The sequence below is a fragment of the Bicyclus anynana genome, chromosome 1 (genome assembly GCF_947172395.1).
Source record: "Bicyclus anynana chromosome 1, ilBicAnyn1.1, whole genome shotgun sequence".
NCBI lineage: Eukaryota > Metazoa > Arthropoda > Insecta > Lepidoptera > Nymphalidae > Bicyclus > Bicyclus anynana.
The window spans coordinates 16,785,514-16,810,843 of NC_069083.1; the positions used below are offsets into that span (position 1 = coordinate 16,785,514).

General features: G+C 35.8%; 1 protein-coding gene across 2 annotated transcripts in view; it reads left to right on the forward strand.

Moving 5' to 3' along the window:
- The first annotated feature begins 263 nt into the window (after positions 1 to 263).
- The window catches only part of LOC112051020 (kinesin-like protein KIF21A), a 91,346-nt gene continuing 66,279 nt past the window's right edge, over positions 264 to 25,330 (forward strand). For both annotated transcript variants that reach the window (XM_052882509.1, XM_052882513.1), the window contains exons 1-3: positions 264 to 580; positions 1,120 to 1,170; positions 23,780 to 24,008. In XM_052882509.1, coding sequence (XP_052738469.1) covers positions 1,133 to 1,170; positions 23,780 to 24,008 — 267 coding nt within the window. In that variant the 5' untranslated portion in view covers positions 264 to 580; positions 1,120 to 1,132. The remainder of the gene's footprint in view (positions 581 to 1,119; positions 1,171 to 23,779; positions 24,009 to 25,330) is intronic.

The following is a 25,330-nucleotide window of genomic DNA, read 5'->3' on the forward strand; positions in this document are numbered from 1 at the left end:
TATGAGTACAGTTGTTTTTGTACGAGTTTTTGTACAACTTGGTAATATTTTCATTTATGTACCTCAAGCTATTTTTAAAAACTAGTGCATTAAATAGAACATATTATAAATGATTTCCGAAACATTGGAATTAAAATAATAATAAAGTACAAACATCACTTCGAGATAATTTTAAGCTTTTCCTCTTAGCAACACTGAATAAAGTTGTCAGTGTCAAAATGAACCTGTCATTTGCTTTTGCGTTATTTTGACGTCTTCACCAAAACGATCTTTGTTTGTCAGTGTCAATTCATGCGGCAAAGAGCGGTTGTGGTGTTAATGTATTTTAAATAAATCGTTGTTTTAAAACGAATAACGATGCTTTGATAATAAAAATAATAGGTATTTTATTTAAACTAACTAACGAGTAATAATTGTGTTAAACAATATACTCTGTCAGAAGGCTAATTTTTATTTTAATAGTGAAAGATGGACGGAAATCTCAGCCTGTGATAATTTATTGTATCGTTTTCTCGTCGTGAAAGAAATGTGGACTATTTAAGTTGTTAATACGGCAAAAGTGAAGATTGTACAGTGTCTCGTAAGTCAATTAAACTGTTTAATAATGTATGTGTACAGAATTCGGCAGATATCAACTGTTGGTCAATAATAGTTTCTTATCAGTTTTTTTGTTGTAATCAATCATCTTCAAGTTTGATTTGTATGCTCTCTAGCGAATCGGTAGTTTTTTTTTACTGATATAATGTTTTTGTGATTAACTTTACTATCTACTTCAATAATATAAAATGTTGTAAAATAAAATATTTGAATTAATAAAATATTAATAACATAAGTATTTTGAAGTCCTTAAAGAATATTTATTTTCAGTAGTAGACCATTATGATGATGATACAGGAAACAAACGCAAATAGCCTATGGTTACTTTAGGTCTAGCTAAGTTCATCATAGTGCAATATCTTTAAAAAAAAAACAATATCAATAAAATTAATCCAGAGATCATTCCCTACAATCTCACAAACTTTACCTCTTTATAATATTAGTAAATCTAAATGGCAGAACAATGTTTGTTTCTTTAATTAATTGTATTTATTTTTGATGTATGTTGTTGTAATTTCACAGATCAAATGCAGTTATGGCTAGCGATGAGTCCAGTGTGCGTGTGGCAGTCAGGTCAGTTTTAAATAAAATTTCATTTTATGAAAACATAATAAGTTAGTATACTGAAGACGACAAATGCATGGTATGGTGGCAGCTACTGGGTTGACTGCCACATAGGTACTCTTAAGTTTTGTGGCTTCCAATCAAGAGATCCTGGGTCTGAGTCTTAGGTTGGGCTATGAGATTCTGAGCTTTTCTTAGATAGTTTCAGTTGAATATTAAATTCAGTTAATTAATAAATAGTTGACAAACTGATGGTGATACATCCCTGTACCTCAGAGAGCATGTCTTAGCTGTCAACCCTGGTCATGAATTTAACATTATCAGCCCTGCCAACCAGTGTTGCAGCAGCATGGTCTAAGATCCATATCACCCCTCTAAGAAGGAAGGCCAGAGCCTGTAGTAGGTTAAAATAGGCTGACAATGGTGACTGTATTACTGATCACAAAATAATGTCAGCTACACATAAATTAGCCAGTTAGTATGAGTAAAAATATCCGTCTTTAGTTTCTTATCTATCAATGATTAAATATTTTTTATTATTGTTTAAATGGTTGACAAAGATAAAAACTTTGAAGATAAAGCCATATTTAACTAGACCATATTATAATTGGTATTATTTTATTTTGATCTTGATATTTTGTACATGTTGTTTAATTTGTTTATTACTTAAAACATAAAAATCTTCATTATCCTTAAATACTTAAATTACTTCTTAAATAACAGCTAAAATTTAATCAAATGTAAAAAGTATTACAAACTCATATATTATAGATAATTAATATTATACAAGTATATTAGATACAACTGTAGCAGTCCTGATGGACATAAAGTTTTCGTTTTCAATTTCCAGATCTATTTGATTTTGATTCCACTTTGCACAAAACTCAAATTTGCACAAAATTACATCAGAATTGATCAAGCCCTTCAGGAGTTAGGTGTTAAACATACATACACAGAAGATTTATATATCAAGGTTAATCAGTAAAATAATAAATTTTGCTAAATAATAATAGCATGATGCTAAAATGATATAAATATAAATACATATATTGTCACATTTATCAAAATCACTGATGTCATTCTTAGACAGTTGAATACTGTACTATCCATTTCTAGCTTCGCCACATTTGGTTAAAATCAGAAACTGATTACCAAATAAGCTACTTGACTGACAAAAGACCAAATAACTTGACTTCTAAACATAAGTTAAACAACATTTTCCTAACAGTTACATAATATTTGACACATTTATGCAAAGTTAGCTTCACCTAGCTATGCCATTTGTAATACTTAAACAAACATTACAACAAGAAGCAACTTAGAGTTATAGTGAGTCAAATTGTGTAAGCAATAAAGTACTATGTATATTCTAGTGGACATCAGCGACTTTGTCTGTATGTAAACCTTGAACCACAACAGTATAATTTTTTTTCCCCCTCCAACTAGTCCGGAAAGACTTTATTAGGAGTGGGTACAACGGGGTGTTGATTGAACCACCACCCCTTGGTGATGAGATCACTATACCTTTGAGCTATTAAGGCTCTTGAATTATTTCTACTCATACATAAAAAGTAACCTTTATGTTGTACCTCCTCTATCTTCCAATGAAAGTCCCAATAAAATTGGTTCAGGCGTAGCCTAGACAAATAGACAGGCAAAAATGTTTAAAAAAGTTCATTTCTGTTTTAATATTAACTAAGCTTAATAAGCACTTGAAAAAACACAGTTATTTTGCACTGCCAATAACAAAAAAAAATTCTTGGTATTTTATTGGTATCGTGATTGAGTAAGTAATAAACATCCAAACATCAAAATATAGTTACCCACTAATTACTTAGTACTTAGTACAATTTGTAAATAATGAACTTCCGCGAAGTAACGCCTCCTTCTATTCAATATTTAATTAATATTAAAATCTTAACACTAAATTATTTATTTAAATATTTACACAGTCAACCGATCTTTTATTATCAGTCAACAAAAGCGGCATAACTAATTCTAGCAATTAGTAAATTGCTATAATAGTTTAAGCAATGAATGTAAAACTAATTTACTCACTTTTGTATTCTACTCAGTATGTATTTATTCAGTTAATAATTTAGCTCTAATTACCTAGTTGACTAAATAATTACTCTTCCTTTTGTGTACTCTAATAAGTCATAATCTAATACTAGCCGCCGGCGATACGAGGATCTTTTGCCTATGACATTTACAAATAACATGGCTTTCTGGTTGTATAAGAAATTTCAAAATTGATTCAGTAGATGCAGAGATTACCCCTACTATACCAAAAATATTACCTCTTTATAATATTAGTATAAACCGATGTATTAGGTTTTAGAGCTAAATATAGGCGTATAAGTTAGTTGAAACTGATATTATTTATAATATAAAAGTATGCGGAAATAAGTCTGTCTATCATTCTGTTACCTTTTTATAGCTACACCACTGAACCTATTTAGATGAACTTTGGTACAGTGATTGTTATTATGGAGCTATAAACATAGACTCCTCTAGCTCCCAAAAGGACACCCATGATGCCCAAACTTTAGTTTACTGTCTTTTACAATTTTGACTGACTATTACAGTGCCAGTCAATCAGTTATCCTTTTGAATATTTAGATGTTTTATGTAAAACTTTTGAATGTCTTATTTGGCTCTACATGTCTCCACGGAAGACCAGCGCTGCGATGGTGGATATTTATAGTAAAGCAGAGTAGTGACCATTTTGGTACCACACGCGCCTTTTTATTTTATTTAATATGTATTCATTTTAATTACTTTTTTTGGTATTTTGTGTATTGCGCGTATGTCAATTAACAAACTTTCTTTCGCTGTTTAGTTGCGAATTTAATTTTAACCCTAGTTTATCCTTGAAAGTGTTTTCTCGACTCACGACCGGTGTTTCCCGACAAATGGCTGCGGATAAAAATCGCCCTCTCCATTGGCGCCTGCAGGCCGGCACCGCGCCGCGTAGCAACCGCGCCCTACCCCAATAGACCCTTCCCTGCTTAATGTGATATCCTGTGACTTGTATTAATCAGGATATGGTTGCGTGTACAGCGAGCTATTGATTTTTAACCGACTTCCAAAAAGGAATCGTGTAGGTATCAAGTTGAAATTTAAACTTTATACTCAAGTCTACAGTCCTATGAACTTGTGAAAACAATGAAATTTTCAAGTTTACGTAAAAACGCATATTTTGACAGTCGCATGAGACTGATTCCCATGAGAAATCGAAATATGCGTTTTTACTCAAAGGGTATTTCCCGTTTATCTAGAACAACGATATTTGGCCTGTAACATCATAACAGACAACAAGTAGAAGTAATAATCTTAATACCGTACATTTTTATGAAATCTAAAAAAAAACAGGGGTCTGAAGTTTGGGAAAATCTCGACAAAATCTGCGCAATTCGATTCCTGAACTATTTATAATGTCAATTATACTCGCACTGCTTCAATAATATCGATATGATGTTATTCAAAAGTTACTTGGTCGCTAACTGTGGTCACCCAGCGCGATGGATCGAGCTATGCTCTTAGTATCTTTGCGTGATCGACTCAGAAATGAGGAGATATTCAGAAGAACTAAGTCAAAGACATAGCTCAACGAGTCTCTCTAGAACTGGAAAGCGCAATGTTGGTCGCACCTCCACAGGGTTCACCGATAACATCAAGCGAGTAGCAGGGAGCTGGATGAAGATGCTAGTTGCCTTGCAAGAGGTCTTTATCTTGCAGTGAACGTTCACCAGCCCATAATGATTGACGATGATTTAATGAAACTAACAGAACTTATCATTATTTTTTTTTTAAAGAATATTTGCCATATTTTTTATAATATGACCAATATTATCATTTCCTTCCAACTAGTCGGGAAAGACTATGCTAGGAGTGGGTACGACAATAGACCAACGGGGTGAGGATTGAACCACCACCCCTCGGGGATGAATCCAACCTCTCTTACCGTTGAGCTATTGAGGCTTTTTTTGGGGTTTGATGGTGTAGACGAGATTTTGGGTTAATTTAATCTGATGAACGGTTTTAACTAATAATAAATTGAAAAGCAAGAAAAATCAGATTGCGACGCCACGTACCGGATTCAATTGGGAATCTACTATATCAGATATCCTCACACATAAAGTGAATGAATGAATGAATGAATGAAATATACTTTATTGTACACCAAAAATAATAATAACAGGCAAGAAATTAACTTAAAAACTAATGTACAATTGGCGGTCTTATCGCTAATGAGCGATCTCTTCCAGACAACCAATCGAAAAAAAGAAAATAAATACAAGGAATAATGAATAATGACGGGTGTACACATAAAAAAAATGTAGAAGATACATTACACTTAGATAATAATATATTCAATCAAAATCAATATATATATGAACACATACGAATATACATACATATCATAAAATTTCATCTATAAAAGATTTATTTTATAATTTTAATTAATACTTCCTCATAGTCCGTGGTTTTAAACATTAATTATACTCGTAAATGATAAGTTAAAGCACTTAAATGCATTGCTATAAAATTACGCTCGGGTGAAATCACTTTTTATCGCCGCAAGTAATCGTTCCGTTGCCCAACACATTGTAGAGTGTACACTATACAAGTGGTTGCTGAGTTTCCTAACATTTTAGAAGCACTAAAAATTCTATTCGCTCATACAGTAAGTACTAAAAAAGAGAAAGAGGTTGCGCAATCAAATTGCCCAATTTTCATCACAATGGGCAATTTTTGAGCGGTGATAGTGTGTGATTTCTTTGTTTTGTTTGTGTTTGTATCTAATCTATCTTTTGATCGGTGTGGAGTAACACGCCTTCTTATTGATTGCCAAAACTAATTCTGCCAGACGTTTATTAAAGCTCTATTAAGCGTGAGGTTTTCGATTTGAGTCGATATGCATTACGTAAAAGTATTTATATTTTTTTTACATGCCAATTTCTTTATTTGCCTATTTTAACTCCAGCTCACAAAGGAGATCATTCATTTTGGGCCCTTTTTGAAAGTGCCGGCCAACGAAAAAAAATGGCACGAATCGTTAGAACTAATCATTTGAAGTAATATCTAATAAGGCATAAAAGTTGTCAGGTGGCTCTGAACCAAATTATACAGGTTCGATGATTCGTTATTTCCATACATTTTGTCAACTTTTAAAAGTGCCCGTTATGAAAAAAAAAATAGAAATACAATCTTTGTGCCATACTAACTATTGCTCCAAATGGGCAGTTCTAACGATACGTATCAGTTTTTTTTCTTGGCGGGCACTTTTGAAAATCGACAAAATGTATGGAAATAACGAATCGTCGAACCTGTATAACTTGGTTCAGAGCCCTCCTACAACTTTTATACCATATTAGCTATTGCTCCAAATGGCTAACTCTAACGAGTCGTGCCATTTTTTTTTGTTGGCCGGCACTTTCAAAAAAGAGCCCAGAAATGTATGGAGCGTGAATGATCTCCTTTCTGTCCTATTCGTATATGTATAAGAGAGAACAGTCGTCAACTGTCAGTATGCAGGCGGCTCAGGATCGTGATGTTTGAAAGTCCCAATAAAAGGCTTATGTCCTGCAGTGGACGTCCTTCGGCTGATATGATAATAATGATGATGATATACGAGCATGTCCATATCCATAAGTGTACATATCACTTATAGGTTTTCAATAATTGAGTGTATGGACAAGTTTAATCCTACAAGTAGTTACCATCCATCAAATAATATGACATCTAGTAATGGCTTGCTGCGTCATCTATGGCAGCCGATCGCCGTGAACTGTGACCTCTTGACGCGACGTTTGAATACACGGATCACTAAAGTTATTATTTTATTGAAGTTTAAAATAAGTAGCGATAGTAACTGGTTGGCTACATCATCGTTTTAATTAAAAACTAGTTAACAAATAACAAACTTACATCGACTCACAGCTCTAAACGAAGTTTTTTCCGACATTTTTTTTTTGCAAATAGGCTCGCGTTTAACCATGATCTAACCTGATGGTAAATATAGATACAGTCTAAGATGGGACACGCTTGCCTAGAAGGTGCCTATTCAATCTCGTTTTGAAGATATCCAAGTTATAAGATTCAGGAAACACAGACTTGGGAAGGGTATTCCAAACCCTAGCCGTGCGTATAAGAAAAGATAGAATATATAATTCTCTAAAAATTTCTTCCACCCAAATCTTGTCCGCCGATTAAAGCTTTTAATTATTTTAAGTCAATACGGGGACTGATACACTTAGTCTTAAATAACCTTCCATCTTAGGGTCCGGCCCTTAGAGAGTATCCGTCCATCTCTTCTGCGTTTGCCTTCAAGCCCCATCAGACGATGCTTTTATGCTCGCCCCAACCACCGGTGACTCCGCCTTACCTTACCTTATCAACCGATAGACGTCCACTGCTGGACATAGGCCTCTTGCATGGACAACGATCTCGAGCCGCCAGCATCCAGCGGCTCCCTGCAACCCGCTTGATATCCTCGGTCCACCTAGTGGGGGATCGACCAACACTGCGCTTTCCGGTGCGTCGTCGCCATTCCAGCACCTTGGGGCCCCAACGTCCATCGGCTCTTCGAACTATGTGGCCTGCCCATTGCCACTTCAGCTTCGCGACTCGCTGAGCTATGTCAGTGGCTTTGGTTCGTCTGCGGATCTCCTTAATCGATCACGCAGAGAAATTCCAAGCATAGCTCGCTGTGCTACTCTATCACCCGCTGAGTAACTTTAGGCCTTCTATAATCAGAACAAAAAATCGTTTAAAATAAACCTACGCCCGTGACTCTGTTGAATTATCAAGCAAGTCTTGGCCGCATTTTGCACGTTAAAATTGCAGATAAATCAATGTAAGAACACTTGTAGCGGGTACTAAAGTGCCTGCTTGATGTATTGCGGTGCAAATTGAATTTGCCCTGACCGTTGGAGACATTCGGGCGCATTGCGAATTAGTGCAGTTATCCTTGGTCGGTATGTCGATTGCTGTAACCTACCCTAATCATGCATTCCGCACCTAGTTGAGATGTTACATCATTATTGATAGTCTATGTTATCAGCCCACTATAGGGCTAGGCCTTCCTCTTCATAGAGGAGATATGGAACTTAGACCCACCGTGCTTTTGAAACGTTGGTTGACTAGCTAACGGGTTGGTAGAAATATGTGCGGGTGCGGGTTAGTTAATTACTCGTAAGATGATCTGCTTTTCTCTTTTAAAGAAACGATGTAAAAATTATGGTAACTATGTCAGCATTTTGTACAAAATACCCAGAATTTTCTATAAAATAACCAAGGAACAAGAAGGAAGACTAAAGATTTGAACCTAATTTAAAAAAAAAAATATAAAAAAATACAACCGACTTCAAAATCACAAAAATGTTTGTACTAAACTAAAAAGAGAAAAATAACATCGTACTATGTGCTACCTTCTGATCAGCTTGAAGGCGGTACCAACTTAGTGTTGTGTTAATTAAAGCCGTATCCGAAAGAAATGTCAGAAAATCCAGTTAAAATCTTTATGATTTAAACGGCTTGAATTAATAAAAAAAAAGATTCCGACGAATTGATAACCTCCTCCTTTTTTTTGAGTCGGTTAAAAAAGCCAAACTTCATTATTTAACTTTAATACTTTGAATATTATAATATAATAAGTATACATTATAATTATTCCTATTTACCCAGCGATTTTAACATATTATATTGATGTAATCCTCATCAAAATTTGTGATAAAAGTAGGTAGGTGCTAGGTAAAAATTATAACTTTGCTAAAATATTTATTTGTAACTATAAATTAAACTGATTAAAAATTTTAACCGTAGAGCGTGCTTCTTGCATACATGGTACATAATCCATTTACATACAACTCGAAAAATATAACCCTGATCTTTTGAGTAAACTGTTTCAAATGTCGAGGATTAAAATATATTATTAAACTAAAACTTTAATTAGGTATTTTATTTACATTACGTAACTGTGGGATATATTTTTACATTCGTTCGTTTGCATACGTGATCGTGGTCGCCCGTGCCGACAATTTACGACCTCTGCAAAGGATGTTTGGAACGTGATCTACATCGAAAGCTGTAACCACCACGTGGGACTCGTGGAATCCAAGCTATGCTTGGCATAAACAAAACATTAATAGATAATAAATATCATAAATTCGTACACAAAGTATACAGCTATAATCGCAGCTAAAACCTGAACTAAAATTGACAGCGCCATTACCTAATGACAATAATAAGCGCCATTAAGACATTAGTGCCACGTCTACGGGACTATTTGGTGGCGCGGAGTTTATCTTCAAACTTCTCATCTCCCAACGACGAACACTCGTCTAAAATTATCGGAAAATAGATACCATAGAATTGGAATTTAGGTCAAGTCCTATTAAATATTCATACAGCCCCCTGATAGTGCAACGCTAGGATTATCTGAGTCCTTTAAATTAAGTTACTACTAATAAAATTCTCTAAATGTGAAAATTGTATCGAACTCTGTATCGAAATCTCTAGACTCTACTCCCGAATAGTGACTAATATTGCATTTGTCATTTATAGATGTTGCATAAAACAATGAAACGAGAATAAATCTCCCTGACCTGACCTGTAAAGATAAAAATGGAGAAGTTTTACCGTCAAAGAAAACTGGACGCGAAGTACTTAGAAACGAATAGATTTGACGTACGCTAAAGTTACACACGACTTGCAAACATCAGGAAGCGGCTGCAGACTTTGCGAGATAAGTCACAGACAAATAGGAAAAAGCAATCCTAAACCGAAATACGTAGTTAGTTCGTGAGAATGTCGCAAATTGCTATGAAACAAAGTTTGGTCACAGTTTCTTTATACTCTCATTTTCTCTATAGTTTCAGTTAAGTAACTAAAAGTGACTTTTAAAAACGGATCTTCCAGATCTCATACCGAATGAAATCTACTCCCAATTTTCATGCCTCCTAGAATATTCCTGGTTTGGTCGTTCGTGAGATGGTTTACTTTTAGTAAAGGAAAGAAGATCATACTCTCCTAACCAAATAACTATTATTAGGTCGATTTTTAGGGACTGTCCCACCGGTGTCTGAATATTTGAAGAAGCCAAGTATAACGAGGTCGCTATTGATCGGAATCCGACTTGTGTCATCTATTATTTGCCGTGTCTACAATCAACATGTGAACTAAAATCCAGTAATGGCCAGAACTTCCTTTGTATCAAAGTCAAAGGTAATCAGCACGTGTTCTACCATAGGTACGATTAAGTAGTTACACTAGAAAAAAGTAAAGAGTATAGACAATGTAGATTTTGGGATGTTTCAAGAGGTTTCAACGGACCAGAACCTCAATAGTTTCCGGTCGTCATTCACTTCTTCTTTACAACCCTTTACTAGAGACCTTTACAGTACGATCTTTATCAGTGTCATTTAAATGCCATAAAGCTACAAAATCTGACTACAGGAGACATGATTTTTCATGTTGCGCCGAGGAAAATCTAAGAAATGGTTATACTTGAACGGTTAAGGGTCTTATCCCTTAAAACCTGCTACTTTCCAAAGCCGCTACATTCCCAACTCCATAGTTGTCTACCGCACATGCCTCTATTGGTAGGAGCAGTAAGCTAAAAAACGTTTATTCACGAAGGTCCGGCTGCCATAGGCTCTCAATCTAATATCTAAGTAGAAAGTTGTTATTATTCATATTTAATGTCGATCAACCAAACTGTCTCTTGAAAATCGATTTCTGAAATCGCTTTAGACCCGAAGCTGTTTATAATGACATGCTACCTTTACAATAGAATGAATGACTCAGAGTTTTTATACCTAATAATGAGCAAATATAATGTGCAGTTGACTGAGAAATCTCTCGTTGAATAGGCAATAGACCCAGATTAAAACAACACGTAAATTGGTTCTCTACTCTCTGGTTCCGATTCTCCTTTTAAAAGTAAACAATGCAGTGGCCTGAAAAAGCACTATATATGGCTTATAAAAAAGTTGACTATGTACTATTTTGTTATGTACAAGCGTAAACATTACACATCTATACTAATATTATAAATGTGAAAGTAAGTCTGTCTGTTACCTTTTCACGGCCATACCTACCGCTTAACCGATTTGGATGAAATTTGGTATAGAGATAAAATTGGACTTCAGACATAGGATACATTTTATTGCAGAAAAGTCCAAAGATTTGCAAAAAAAAAAATACAATTTCACGCAAACGAAGTCGCGGGCGTCCACTAGTTTAAAATAATTCAACTTGCCTTGTAAAACACAACAATTCTTATATTGCAAATTGCTTAGATCTTGATGCTATTACGCTAATACGTTTCGTTGACCTTAATAAGCTGGTTTATGTCGCTTAAAGTTAATCGCACGACACCCTTTGACCTAACGGACTGGACTAGACTCAGTTTTGGCTTAATGTCGCGACATTGAAGAAACAGTTTTCTTGGCTCATGTAAAATGATTACAACTAACTCGACTGGTTCAGTGACCTAACGGTGTTCTTGAACTATAACACAAGTTGCAATTTATATTTTACTTGCTATTATCTGCGACTTCTGCATGAATTTAGGATTTACAATAAATAGCCTCTGCGGGCTCTTTAATTTTTGATGTAAAATTGCGTAGTGCTGCATCAAAATCCGTCCGTTAGTTTTTCGAGATTGAGTAACAAACATACAAACATTTAGATTTTGATTTTTAAACTACTGTTTCTCAAACAGTAATGATCTGATTCGGATTTTAATATCTTTGTGCTCCTATGTAAAAAGAACAATGTAAAATATACCTGTACTAAACTTTGGCTGTATATTTTATGACGGACCTTCAAAATATTTCACGCAAAAAGTTTCTAATGAAATAGAAAGATATCCTATACCTTAAAATAAAATACCATATTTTTTACGCGAAATAAATGACTGGCTGGCGACGTCAAAAAAAGAAAATGCAAATAAATATCGTCGAGGAAAATGGCAGTTGGATTCCCTCAAAACACTTGTATTAAATACATTTCAAGTCCGTTTCTTCGTTGGAAAATAGATATTTATGCCGAATACAGAACAGTCCAACCTTAGATAGAGTACCCACTCGATTTCGCGCTATTAAACTCGAATGACTGTGAGCGAGGGGCCGTAGTCCGCACACACCAAGCCCAAGGTTTTCTTACGACATTTTTTCCGACTTATGCTAAGTTTCCTTTTGTAACCGAGTCGAGATAAACATGGCTCTATGTTTTTGCAATGTTTTGACTTGTAGAAATAGTTTTTGTCGTGTTATTTATACGAATAAAGGTTTGTCATATTTTTTTTTTATCTTCAAATCCTTATGTGCACCAGTGTTGCTAGACTTGATTAGCATTTGTTAAATTATTATGATTATGCATAATGCATAAATATTAATAAACTCCCGATGTGTTATTCAGTTATTATTATTTTTATTAAATGCATGGTAGTAATGATAGAGTTATTGATTTATTGCCTTTTATATTAATACAATATCTTTCATCATTATGACTCTTGAAGTTATTGTTATAAGTCACTATAAAACATCAGAAAATCTGTATCGTTGCTTCAGTGATTAGCCTATTCATATATATCATAAGGGTTTGACATTTAAGGTAGGTATCTTAAATGTCAAAACCTTATGATCTTTACCTCGAGATATTGGAGACAAGAAAACATTTAATCTTCTTTTTTCCAAGTATTTCTCAGTAGCAGCCTAGAGTTGCGATTCTGGTGATGTTACACTCCCGTGCCTTAAAGAGCACGTTAGCTGTTACTTCTGGTTTCGATACATATCACCCTATACTTGGTAACTCGCATTTGGGCAGCGATATGCACCAAATGTATCCCATCCTCTGAGGAAAGAGACTTGGTCCCATTTAGTGGAACATTCAAATGAGACAATGTATACTGTACTGTATATACTGTATCATTAGAAAATATACTGTAGACCATTTTTAACCATTTTGCGTTATATAAGTTAATGCGTAAGGAAATACCATAATTAGTAAACTTACAAATTCTTAGCCTTTCTAAATCTGTTGTAGAAAACCATTATCAAAAATTATCTATTAATTTTTGTAGAATCGTAAGTATTCGTAGGCACTTCAAAAACTTGTTAAAAGTAAATAAAACAAAGTATTTATGAATACACGTTTGCCTACATTTAAAAGACCATTCAAAAATTCATTAATAGCACGCATACGAGAAACACACCGGTTTGATGAGGACCTTGCTACATTTACACTTCATTCACAAAACCAGCCGGCACTGTGAGAGGCTTTAGTGGCCCACGCTATTGCGTTGTGGGCGAAGATCGGAATAGCGATTATAAAGAAGTGTTCACACCTAACGAAACCCAGCGACTGTAAGCAAGTTCACTTTCAGCACTAACAAGAACGTAGACGCATAATATTGTAATAGTAGAGTATGTGACATGCTGCGTTTAGGTCTGAAGGCTGGCTGAAGGCTCTATACTTAATATATAAAGCTGAAGAGTTTGTTTGATTGAACGCGCTAATCTCAGGAACTACTGGTCCGATTTGAAAAATTCTTTCAGTGTTTATCATAGCCCATAATATATCGAGGAAGGCTATAGGCTATATAGTGTCCCCATAATCCTACGAGAATGTGATCCACGCAGGTGAAACCGCGCAGCGTCAGCTAGTTCAGAGATATGAGCCAATCTTTTACAGTTCTTGCGCTTTAGCATGGTGCGGGTGACAGTTCGTTTAATTCTTGAAAGTTTGCCGCGATTCACGATAATAGTACGTATTATGATGTCATACAAGCAACTGTCATTCGTACCTTGCGCACATAGGATAAGAAAGATTGAATAGGCATCTTATAGGCAAATGCGTTCGACCTTACAGCCACATTGCCATCATATAATATCGTGGTCAGATTTTATATGATGGCAATGTGGATTAACATAGGCTACTTTTTATCCCGAAAAAATCCATGGTTTCCCGAGATTTGCGAAAACTGATGAATTTGATGATATGAATGTTTGTTACTCTTTCACGCCTCAACTACTGAACCGAATTAATCAAGCTTACATGCCTGATCGTGTGTTGGTCGCGATGTGCATGATCACATCGTGCCGATCGCGACCAACATACGATCAGTTTTATCGGCTGTCAAGCCGTTAGCACTGCAGGCACGTGAGATTGCTTGATCGTCAGTGGCTGACATCACAATCGCCGGTGATTGTAGTTATTGTGAACGCTACCTAATTCGCCCACCAGTGTTCCATTTAGCCTCTACCTGCTCTTTACAGCTTTAAACATCTTAATATAGTTGTTAAAAAGATAAATTATAAGAAACCATAACTTCTACGTATATGTAGTGTATAGGAATGAATAATGATGCGAAATCTTCGTTATTTTTGGTTATTGTTTATTTTATTTATACTATTATAGGTGTCTTCTTATAAATATGGAACTGTTGAATAAAAAATCATAGTAGCCAATCATAATAGTAGTGGTTTTGTTAGATATCTAGTAACTTTTAGTTATTTATATCAATTCAAATTCATTTATTGCAAATATGTAGGTTATTAAATGCAGTTAGAACTCAGTAGGTATAACTCGTGCACATTAACTTGACACCTGGCTATCAAACACAACCATACAAACACAGTGCAAACATCATTGGAGCCAGATGTCAAATTAATCCGCACAAGTTGTAGCTGTTTATTTTAAATTTAAAACTATTCGCGGTCTTATGTACCTACTGTATAACATAGCCCATAAATTACATAGATCTTTGTCATATCTGGGAAACTGTAGATACTTTTTATGAATGAAAGGTGGCCTGTTTTCTTTTCAGTACACCCGACAACTGGCATTCAAGTGATGATCGGTTACGAGTAGCTTTAAACCGTCATACGCACGAGAGCTTTTTTAACGGACGTCAAAAAAGCGTTGAAATACAACAAATGCATTTCTAAGTATATGTTTACACACAGTGATAAATGGAGTATAGTTAGGATCTATCTGAAATTTATAATGAAGATCAAGGAGAAGGATTAAAGAGAGAATGTGAGGTAAATAAGACTCGCGACGTTGGTGGTAGAGGCTTTATGACAGGAACACCAACGTCTAGAAGGTAGGAGGGGTTTTTAGCCGGTAAGAGTCCAGCACTACCACAGAAAATATATTGGCATTACCCAACACGGATGTACATAAGGATTTTCCCCCCTAAGAAAAAAAAAGTTATATACTTTTTTTTTTGTTCACACTACAGCGTTTATAAAACACGACACTTTTTTTCGAGCAATGTTGCATTTTCAATTTTGGGCGTTGGAAATAAACCTTCATTTAACATCATACTATATTTTTGAACGCTTTTTTAACGTCCGTTATAAAAACTCTCGTGCGAAAGAGGGCCAGTGAATGCTTAACAGATATGTAACAAAAAACCGATTCGCTTTCGCATTCATAAAATTAGCATGGATACCATATTTATAACCTATTTCAAAATTCAGTTTAATTTCCTGCCCCAATTTTGCTTTCTCATCACATTTTGCCGCATTACCCATTTAGAAAATTTCCCCTTGATGATTACTTAGCTTTTTCATCCTTACCGACAAACGGGAAATGTACAACGTTAATGCCCTAGTAACCCTTTACCCTAGTTAGTAGTTCCGTACATCTTCATTTTAGTTCATTGCAGTCTATCAGCCAAATCTTAAAAAAAAAGCAAATGAGCGCTAGGTTTAAAATAGGAGCTACATATATACGAAATTCAGTTTTCGAAAGGAATGTCAGGAAAGCTTTAATAGCTCCACGGTAAAGGAGCCGTTCCTACTTAACACCAAGAGGTTATGGGTTCGATCCGGTTCGTTCCCGTTCGCCTAGTCCTAAGACTTTACTCTGACAAAGATTCTCCAAATCTTTAGTCACCCAAGCACTCTAATACTGTAATGCCGCTGCGTTTTTGATAGCCTATAGCAAGATTTAATAAATCAAAAAAAAAGAGCAGCAATGTTGTTTTCGGAAGATGCCGAGAGCGGCCACTTTTAGCTAAACGAAGCTAATACATGAGTTACGCATTTTGTCACCAAAGACGTTGTTAATTTAACTAGACTAGTCTAGACTTTTGACTCATAGCGTCTGTGTCCCCGACCGACGACCGACGACGTGACGAGAGAAATGCGCACGTTCTGAATGTCTTTAGAATTCTCCGACCTTAACAAGTATTGCTTCAATATTAGCTGTTTATTATTTTTATCACGGATAAAAAGGCAGCTTTAGAGCTTTATGTTCTGTGGTTATTATCATCTGAATCCATTTTAACGATGTATCAGTTGATGTCTAAAATATGTGTGTGTCGTTAGTGTGTTTGATGAATTTTTTCGACAGGTAAATACTGAATGTTTTTGTTTTCGTTTATGCCCCTTAATCCAAAGTTGAGACTATCCGATATCGCTGTAGTACAGAACGAGTAAGGGATTAAGCCGAGGATAATAACGGGGCCGCATGGAGCTAAATTTTTACGCTGTAATATAAATTTGTACGTACTTGTAAAGTACCTACAATTCGCGGATTTCAGAATGGTAATAGGATTAGCAATATGCAAGAGGATTAAACAAAGGCAACTGAACGTTGCGAGGATGATTTCCAGTAGATCGTCTACCTTTATATTTGACAAGAATCATAGAACAGAGAAAAGTGGAGATTTTATTGGGGAGGTCTACGTCAAAGCTGAAGATGTATATGTATTAATAGATGTTAAATATGTCTAATCAATAGTTCGTAAATCGTTCGTAGATTGGAAATACTTTTCCATCTTTAGAGCTGGGAATAGCTGAGCCATTTCACTCCTTTACATCATCCTACCATTTGCGTCTTTGGCGACCTTTTGATTTAGTGTCCAACATCTATACAAGAAAAATTTGCAGAGAGGTAGTAAGTTTTCGCTTGGAACCTCTCTGCAAATATTCAAAGAAAATAAGTTTTATGTTATTATCCTATACTTTGTAGTATACTGTCCTTTTATGCCAAATATTAAAGTGCTGACTTTAGTATATTTGGCATGAAGCTATTCCAGGTAACTATCAAAATACGCTCAATAGTTTTTCCTTAAATTATAACAAACCTAAATCTATACTTACACACTTTCGCGTTTATAATGTTATAGTAGGACCTAGTGAGTTTTGCACGCTCAAATTCTTTGCTAAATTACAATTAATTAAAACTTCCTACTTACCAAGCAGTGCGCATAGATTATGCTTGCAAAAAAATGTAGAGCCATCGCGTGGTGCGCGGCCGGCGGCCATCTTCCTCAGTTCGCGTGCTATATTGTGTAAGCATTGTCCGAGTACAATAGCCTCCGAGTCTGAAAACAAATAGACATGAGTACACAGTGGACTACTTACTAGAACTGCATGTTGACGCTTCTATATTTGATACGGCATTGGTTGATACTTCCGCCTTTGTTTAGTTTATTTAACTAGGAATCAAGTCTATGTGCTTTGGTTGTGCCAAACTGGATTCCCATTTATTTATTTATACCAGAAGGCAGAAGTATTGCTCTGTCTGGTGTCGCATATTCCACTACCTATAATCTCTCACCATGTCTTGCCTAAAAACACTTAGGTAGACAACTAAGGTGATTTCTTAATAGTATACAATTATAGCACAACGCAAATGCGTTGGAGTCAAATTTGATTATGACATGCTTTGAAAGTTATGTAAATATGGGGAAATATGCATAATCACCACAAATTCAAGATTTAAAAAAAGTAGATACGAGAAGATAATTGAATTTCGTTTGGAACTATGTTTAATACCTTCACACAAACTGTAACAACTTCAAAAGAACAAAAAAAAACTAACAGTGCGCGTCTCGTAATCTACAAAGAGATTTAATTATAAACATTTAATTAGGTCAGGTCATTGAACTCGTGCAGTCAAATGTATTTTCGAAGGACCACGTTTGGTAAACAGAACATGTGACCGTTTATGTCAGCCGCATCCGTCCATTAACGTAGGAAGGGCCAGTTAACGTTACGGGCTATATCCGAAAGGGTTTTGTATGGTAATACAATTTAGAGAAACATATCAGTGTTGCTAGAGTTTTGACATTGTATTGTACTTGAATTCACAAGGTTTGTTAAAGAAACAGATTAGAGCACTTTTGTGGATAATGTGACTCCTTTCACCACTTTTTCATTCCACAAACTTAAATATAATGACTCCAAAATTAACCCTAAAATCATAGTCATCAGACCGTACAAAAAATTCTGTAAATCACAAAATGATTCGATATTGGACTATAAAACTTATGATTGTAAAAAAACGCACACTTGAGGTAGGTAAACGCACGCAGTATGATAACCGAGGCATAAGGCACATTCCCACGCCGGTATAATCGCCTTACCTACATTCAATGTAATTGCTAAACCATCTGATTTTATTGCTTCGTAGATTTGCTTTTATGTAAAGTCTATACATTAACTTGACACAAATCGTTGGGGTTAGATTCAACAATAGAAAACTATAAACCAATAAGATCTGTAATTCTTTGATTTTAAAAGATAGATAGTGCCATATGATCCTTCACTGGTAGGATTAAAATAGGCCTTGACTTAGTGAACTTTTAAATTGTTGAATCCCAAACTTTATCATGTAAAATGAACGGCTGAGGTTAAATTTCGTCATAGCCTTCTTAACAGATTTTTATTCACGGATTATTGCATACTCGATCGCTATCTACAAAATATTACTATTGCTTCTTTGATTCTTTAAAATTGCTTAAATATATGTTACACGTTTTGATCAATATACCAATAAATCGATATTATTAGGAAGGTATATGCCCAGAAAATGGAAAGACTTCTTAATTTCAGTTCTTCTATTGAAAGTATAATGCGATCAAATTATTTTTATAATTTATGATTTGGCAGACGTTGTTTTGCCTTTAAATTTTGGGGTATGAAAAAAAATCTTCATCATTATCATCCTATTTTTAAGGGCCCAGTAAGGCCAGCCCTCCGTAGGGGAAGCTTAGACCCACTCTGCACTAACACGGGTTGGTAGCTTTAGGGTGACTATAATATTTAACTCTTTAACGACTATTAGTTATTAATGATAATAACTGTGATCAACTACTGTTCATAATATTTCCTCCAGCTGATAAAAATAACTAAATAAATGATCTTTGACGTGGAGCTGAACAGCTAAGCTCTGTTTCCATTATATATTACACAAAATTTGATAAGAAAATATTGATTTTAACTTTTTAAATTCTGTAATATGGACATGAAAGACTACACACTAAATAAAAGATATGACTATTGGAAATATCCATCGCAGCTGAATCCAAGGAAGGACAAATGAAAATTGGCCATTTGATAGGCTGATCGGGATTTTTTTTTTATTCTTTACAAGTTAGCCCTTGACTACAATCTCATCTGATGGTAAGTGATGACGCAGTCTAAGATGGAAGCGGGCTAACTTGTTTAGGAGGAGGATGAAAATCCACACTCCTTTCTGTTTCTACACGACATCGTACCGGAACGCTAAATCGCTTGGCGGTACGTCTTTGTCGGTAGGGTGGTAACTATCCACGGCCGAAGCCTCCCACCAGCCAGACCTGGACCAATTAAGAAAATCTCAATCGGCCCAGCCGGGGATCGAACCCAGGACCTTCGTCTTGTAAATCCACCGCGCATACCACTGCGCCACGGAGGCCGTCGAAATCAAGTATAAGTATTGTCGATTATAAAGTATAAGTACTTCTAGTTCAAATAACCAACACAGAAATATATCTGCCTGCCGCAACCACCCGTGTTTCGTTAAATCTAGCGCATCAGGTACTCGACAAAGTGAAAGGAACATCTCGATTTAAACGATCTTACATTTTGCATCGTCGGCATCAAAGTAAACACATCCTTACAAAAGCGGTTATCGCACGCGCAACCGCAACCTCTGTTCTCAGACTGCGTGGCGTGTGTAATACAGTATTGGATAATACTTGTATTGTGTCCTACTCAGATGCACTGATGATCGTTAAGTTATTACCATTGTCTTTCTCTTTTTTCTGTTTTTTAACCTTAATCATAATATTTATTTCTGGTCTTATTGTTCTCGATGTATTAATAAAAACTACTTCATTTATTCGTCCCTTAATGAATGTTTAGGCATCGCAAGAATCTACGCGACTGATACGTATTCAATATCCATGAACGATGCGCTTTCCTTCCTCGTTTCTGATGCGCGCTGATCTGGAATGCCCTTCCGACTTCCTATTTCCCCAGTATTTACTGATGTGGTATTATCACTTGCGATGATTTTACTGTAGCCAAGCATATTTATGTGCTATCCCACTTCTGAACGGTGATTTTGATACTCATCAAAATTGTATTTTGGTTTCTTCTTGAATCATTATTTGCGTTGTAAAATTACATGGCTAAATCAAGATTACTTACTTAAGGCATTTTGCCTTTTTAGGGATATATGTTTTTCTTTTGTAACATCATCATCATTGTCATCAGCTTATTTGCATTCACTGCAAAGTGCAGTTTTTATCTTCCCTATAAGAGAAGTGATTTAGAGCTTAGGCTTCCACGTCCTTATGATTCACAGCTGCAAAGGCTACTGGACCAGCGATGCATTTAGCCAGCATAACGCCATTCTAAATGTAGCGAGCGAGTGTTGTGCCAATATTGTACTTTGCCATTGAACCGCGAGCGTGTAGTTATAATAAATTGCGTACGCGCAGCCCCGGTTGTACCAGACAGCGCGGCGACCGCTGTCCTCACACTCGCCAGAACATTTAATTATAGTATTCAAGTTTGTTAAGGGTCGATTTAGTCACACCTCTTGACAATACGGTGACTTGGCGAAAGAAAAATTCAAAGTATAACCACGCACGTTTATGCGGTTTGTTTTTTTTCTGAATTCGTATTTGCTTTAATGCTCTTTAATGTGACTATAGCAAAGTCAAGGGCGAGGGCTTGAAGTACGTAGGAAGATAAAACTATTAAGACCTGTTGTGTGAGTCTGATATCATCTTGTCCCAGTCCAAGGAAGCCCAATGACAGTGGTTGGAATCTCAGTCCGGGTGATATCAATTTGGGAACTTTGTAGACAACGTTATCTGTGGGTTTGTTGTCGCCCTGTAGACCTAAAATGTGCGCCACGACATATCTTGAAGACAGAATTGTCTGTCGACCAATAGCAGCGGATCGAAAATATCGCTCTCTCTTTTGTCCCATTGCAACTGTAACCAACAATATTTCCAGTTTGGCAGCCTTTGTTGATTGACTAATGTTTCTTTCTTTTCATGAGATATGTAGTAGCCTTAGGCCTTTTGTTCATAAAGGACATTTTTCGTTGTTTAGCTAGTTCCAATGATAAGTAGGTAGCTCAAAATAATTACTCTTACTTATGTATAGTTATGGAAAATCTTCCCCACTTCTGTGCTTTAGGATTAGTATTCCGTTGTGGTAGTAGAGTCATTAACGAAAACACATAAAACTTTTAATAGCTTCCTACCGTTGAATTCGAATGTATCAACTGATTCTCTGAGATCTATTCCGCGGCTACGCATTTTTTATATACTTAAGATTTTTTCTGTCAATGTTTGTTTTTGTCAATGTTGTGTTATATGGTTTTCGAAAAAATATTTTTTTATCTGTCAGAAACAGATGCTATGATCTTTATTGTATCCCTAACGATAATGATGATCGACTAAATTTAGCTGTGAAGGCGTAAGAAACAGTTGCTCATTAACAACTATGCTTTCGATTTGAATTGCTCTTTAGCTAAAATTACCTACTCGTGCATATTTTACTTGCATTATTTACTTTTACTTTTACCAGTACCACCTACAAAAACAAACATTACTGAGTTAGTCACTTTCCACTTGGGGCAAAGCGCATCTCTATCAGTATGTTGTGGATCAAAATTTGTACAAGCTAATGTATATTAAAACAAAATAATAAAATTAACCCGAAACTTGATTGCCCATGTTTAATCACACTAATATTATAAAGGCAAAAGTTTGTGTCTTAAGTATTTTGTTTGTTATACCTTCAAGCCGCAACTACTAAACTGGGCCTGTAGCCAAGTGGCACGTCGATTCTCTCTCTACAAACGCTAACGCTTAGAAAACTACAAAAATGTATGGAAATGACAGATCCGATCGACAACTTGAACGTGACCTGTCGATAGCAAATGTCATTCTCATACAATTTTTAATTATCGAAACGTTTGCGATCGTAGAAAGTCAATCGACGTGCCACTTGGCTACAGGTCCTTTTCTTGCTGAAATTTATAAAAGAGGTAGCTTATATCCTGCATTAACAAACAAGCTACTACTTCTGTTGTTCCAAAAAAAATTATGGCTCATGGTACCTACGATTGCATTTGAGAAAAACTGAATTTTATATCAACGGACTTGCACTAGTAGGTAATTATTTATAGACGAGGTTTAACTGCAGTTGTTAAAATTTTACCACCTACGCAAAATGAGTGTAATGATTTTAAAGTATGTATGTAAGTCTGTGGCATCGATTCTGCACGATGTTCTGACAGAATGGGACTTTTCAAAATTGAATTATAATTATGCAATTAGTACCGTGGGACCAAAAGCACACAAGTGTGTAACACACACACTGTCGTTGTGTAAATGGTGTAATTTGCATGCGCTATGACACAGTCCGTTTATCTGTAAGGACTATCAAAACTCCGCACCAATACTAATTACACATCTGAGTACGCGTAACATATGCATCGCATATTACAATCTCGAATGGCTGTATTCTACATACATTTATTTAAATTTATTATTTAAAACTAACTTGAATTTTAAACCTATTTGAAGTGACCAGTGATTATAATATTAATATGATAATATTTGATACCTTCTAATATAAGTTGAGTTACCCTAATAAAATAATAAAAGTAACTTAACTGGCACAGTAACGATACTATGAAGAACTTATCCTGGCAAAAAAGTCTTATAGCTTATCAGTTTTCTCGTATTGCCGAATTGCACTTAAAAATGGTTAGAAACCGATAATGATAATTCCCCAATTGGTATGGTATCCCAATGAGACGAATATCTTAGCAGTCCATAGATTCAAGGTGCGGGTTCCGGGTCCATCGCGTGACAGAGTGAACTTCGAGCAAAGTCCAAGACTTGTGTCCACTGGACGTAGAGTTAAGGAATTCCTTGACAATCGATTATCACTCCCATTCTCCGCTCGTGTTGATTTTTTTTATTCTCTACAAGTTAGCCTTTGACTACAGTCTCACCTGATGGTAAGTGATGATGCAATCTAAGATGAAAGCGGGCTAACTTGTTAGGAGCAGGATGAAATCCACACCCCTTTCCGTTTCTACACGATATCGCACCGGAACGCTAAATCGCTTGGCGGTAGGACCACCGTCTTGTAAATCCACCTTCTTCGTCTTTCTGCCTAGCCAATTTCTAATGAAACAATAATTTAATCTGAAAAATATAGTCGTATATGGCAACAAAGCCTTTTTTACTTTGAGGTTTACAAATACAACTAACTATAATTATAATAACCTAAAATTTAAAGATTAATTTTGAATGAGTTGTTACTTATTTCCTCTTATTCTCATGGTTCAGGATCCGCCCACAAACGCCAGCGGAAGTGGTCGACGGGTGCGGCGTGTGCGCGCGGGCGGGCGGCGCGGCCGGTGACGGCGGCATCGCCCTGGGCGCCGAGCGCGCGTTCACCTTCGACTACGCCTTCGAGCCGAGCGCCGACCAGCAGGACGTGTACGAGACGTGCGTCAGGAAACTCGTGGAGGCGGCTCTCGATGGGTACAATGCTACAGTGCTCGCTTATGGACAGGTTTGTACACTCACTTCTTCGTTTTATCTTTCGGAGCTACGCGCTAATCTGAGTATATCGATGTTTTTGAAACTCTCGCACTGTCTCTTACTAGATAGGTACTATAGAATGAGAAAGAAAGAGATGAACTCTAAATTCGCGCTTGCCACACAAAACATCTTTAGTTTTTACAGAATAGGCCCTATAACCTACTGGTTTGGTAAATTAGACGCCCTTACCTTACTTTAGCTCATAGATAGATATAGCTTCCACCTAAAGTCCGAGGGAAGTTCCGAGAACTGGTAGATAAGACTTTCTTAAGTTTATAGATGCATTTTTTCTGTCTAAAGTCTGAGGAAAGTTACAATAAGCATTAAGCTTTTGTCTGTTTAATTGGATTGACAATATTGACGAGAATCTAATTTAATTCGGACTTGTATGTAATTCTTTAGTGACCAGACTGTAAAGGCTATGACTTTCTAGATCCTAAAATAATACGTTATATTATTATTATTATATTACAAGAAAGTCATTAACGTTAACAATAATATAAATTTTGCTGTGTTAAGTATGTACGTAGATCAACGTACATAGTTAGTTTATTATCCAGTTTCAGATACGAATGCAGAGATCGTGTAATCTAAAACTGAATGTATAAAGAACTTGTATTTTTTTTAATTATAATCAATTATGCAGTTAGTCTAGCCACTAGTTTTATGATTATGGCGGGAGTCGCACACATTGTATGGCGCAATACGTCTATTCTATTGTGCATTCTCGTCTTTTGTGCACTAGAGATACCAATAGACTACACTACGAAAGACTACTATCTACATTTGATAATATATGATTGTCTTTCTGCTATCATATTACTTTCATAACTACTATGGAATAGTTTATATGAATTAGTCTAGCTGGTTGATAAATCCGATCTAAGTTACCAATAATGATTACCTAAATTCTCCATTTGATATTGTGATTCTCATTGACCTAACACTTTTCGTTAACTTTATTCGTTCAGAGTTAACGTTGTATAAAACTGTAAGTTATGTAATATAGTATATAATATATAATATAGCAATAGTTATGCTCGCTCATGAACACGTGGGTGGCTTAAATTGGATCTCAAATCTTCTCACTTCTCAACAGTCGATTCGTACAACGACCTTGTTTCTGTTCGAGTCACACTAAGCTGTAGTTTCATCATAAACATTTTGTGTAACTTACTTTGATATCGAGGAGTGGAAGCAAAACTACAGTCGTCGTTATTAACCCATATACGGCTCTCTGCTGAGCTCTAGTCTCATCATTTTTTTTAGCAGTTTGATCTAAAAGCGATACGA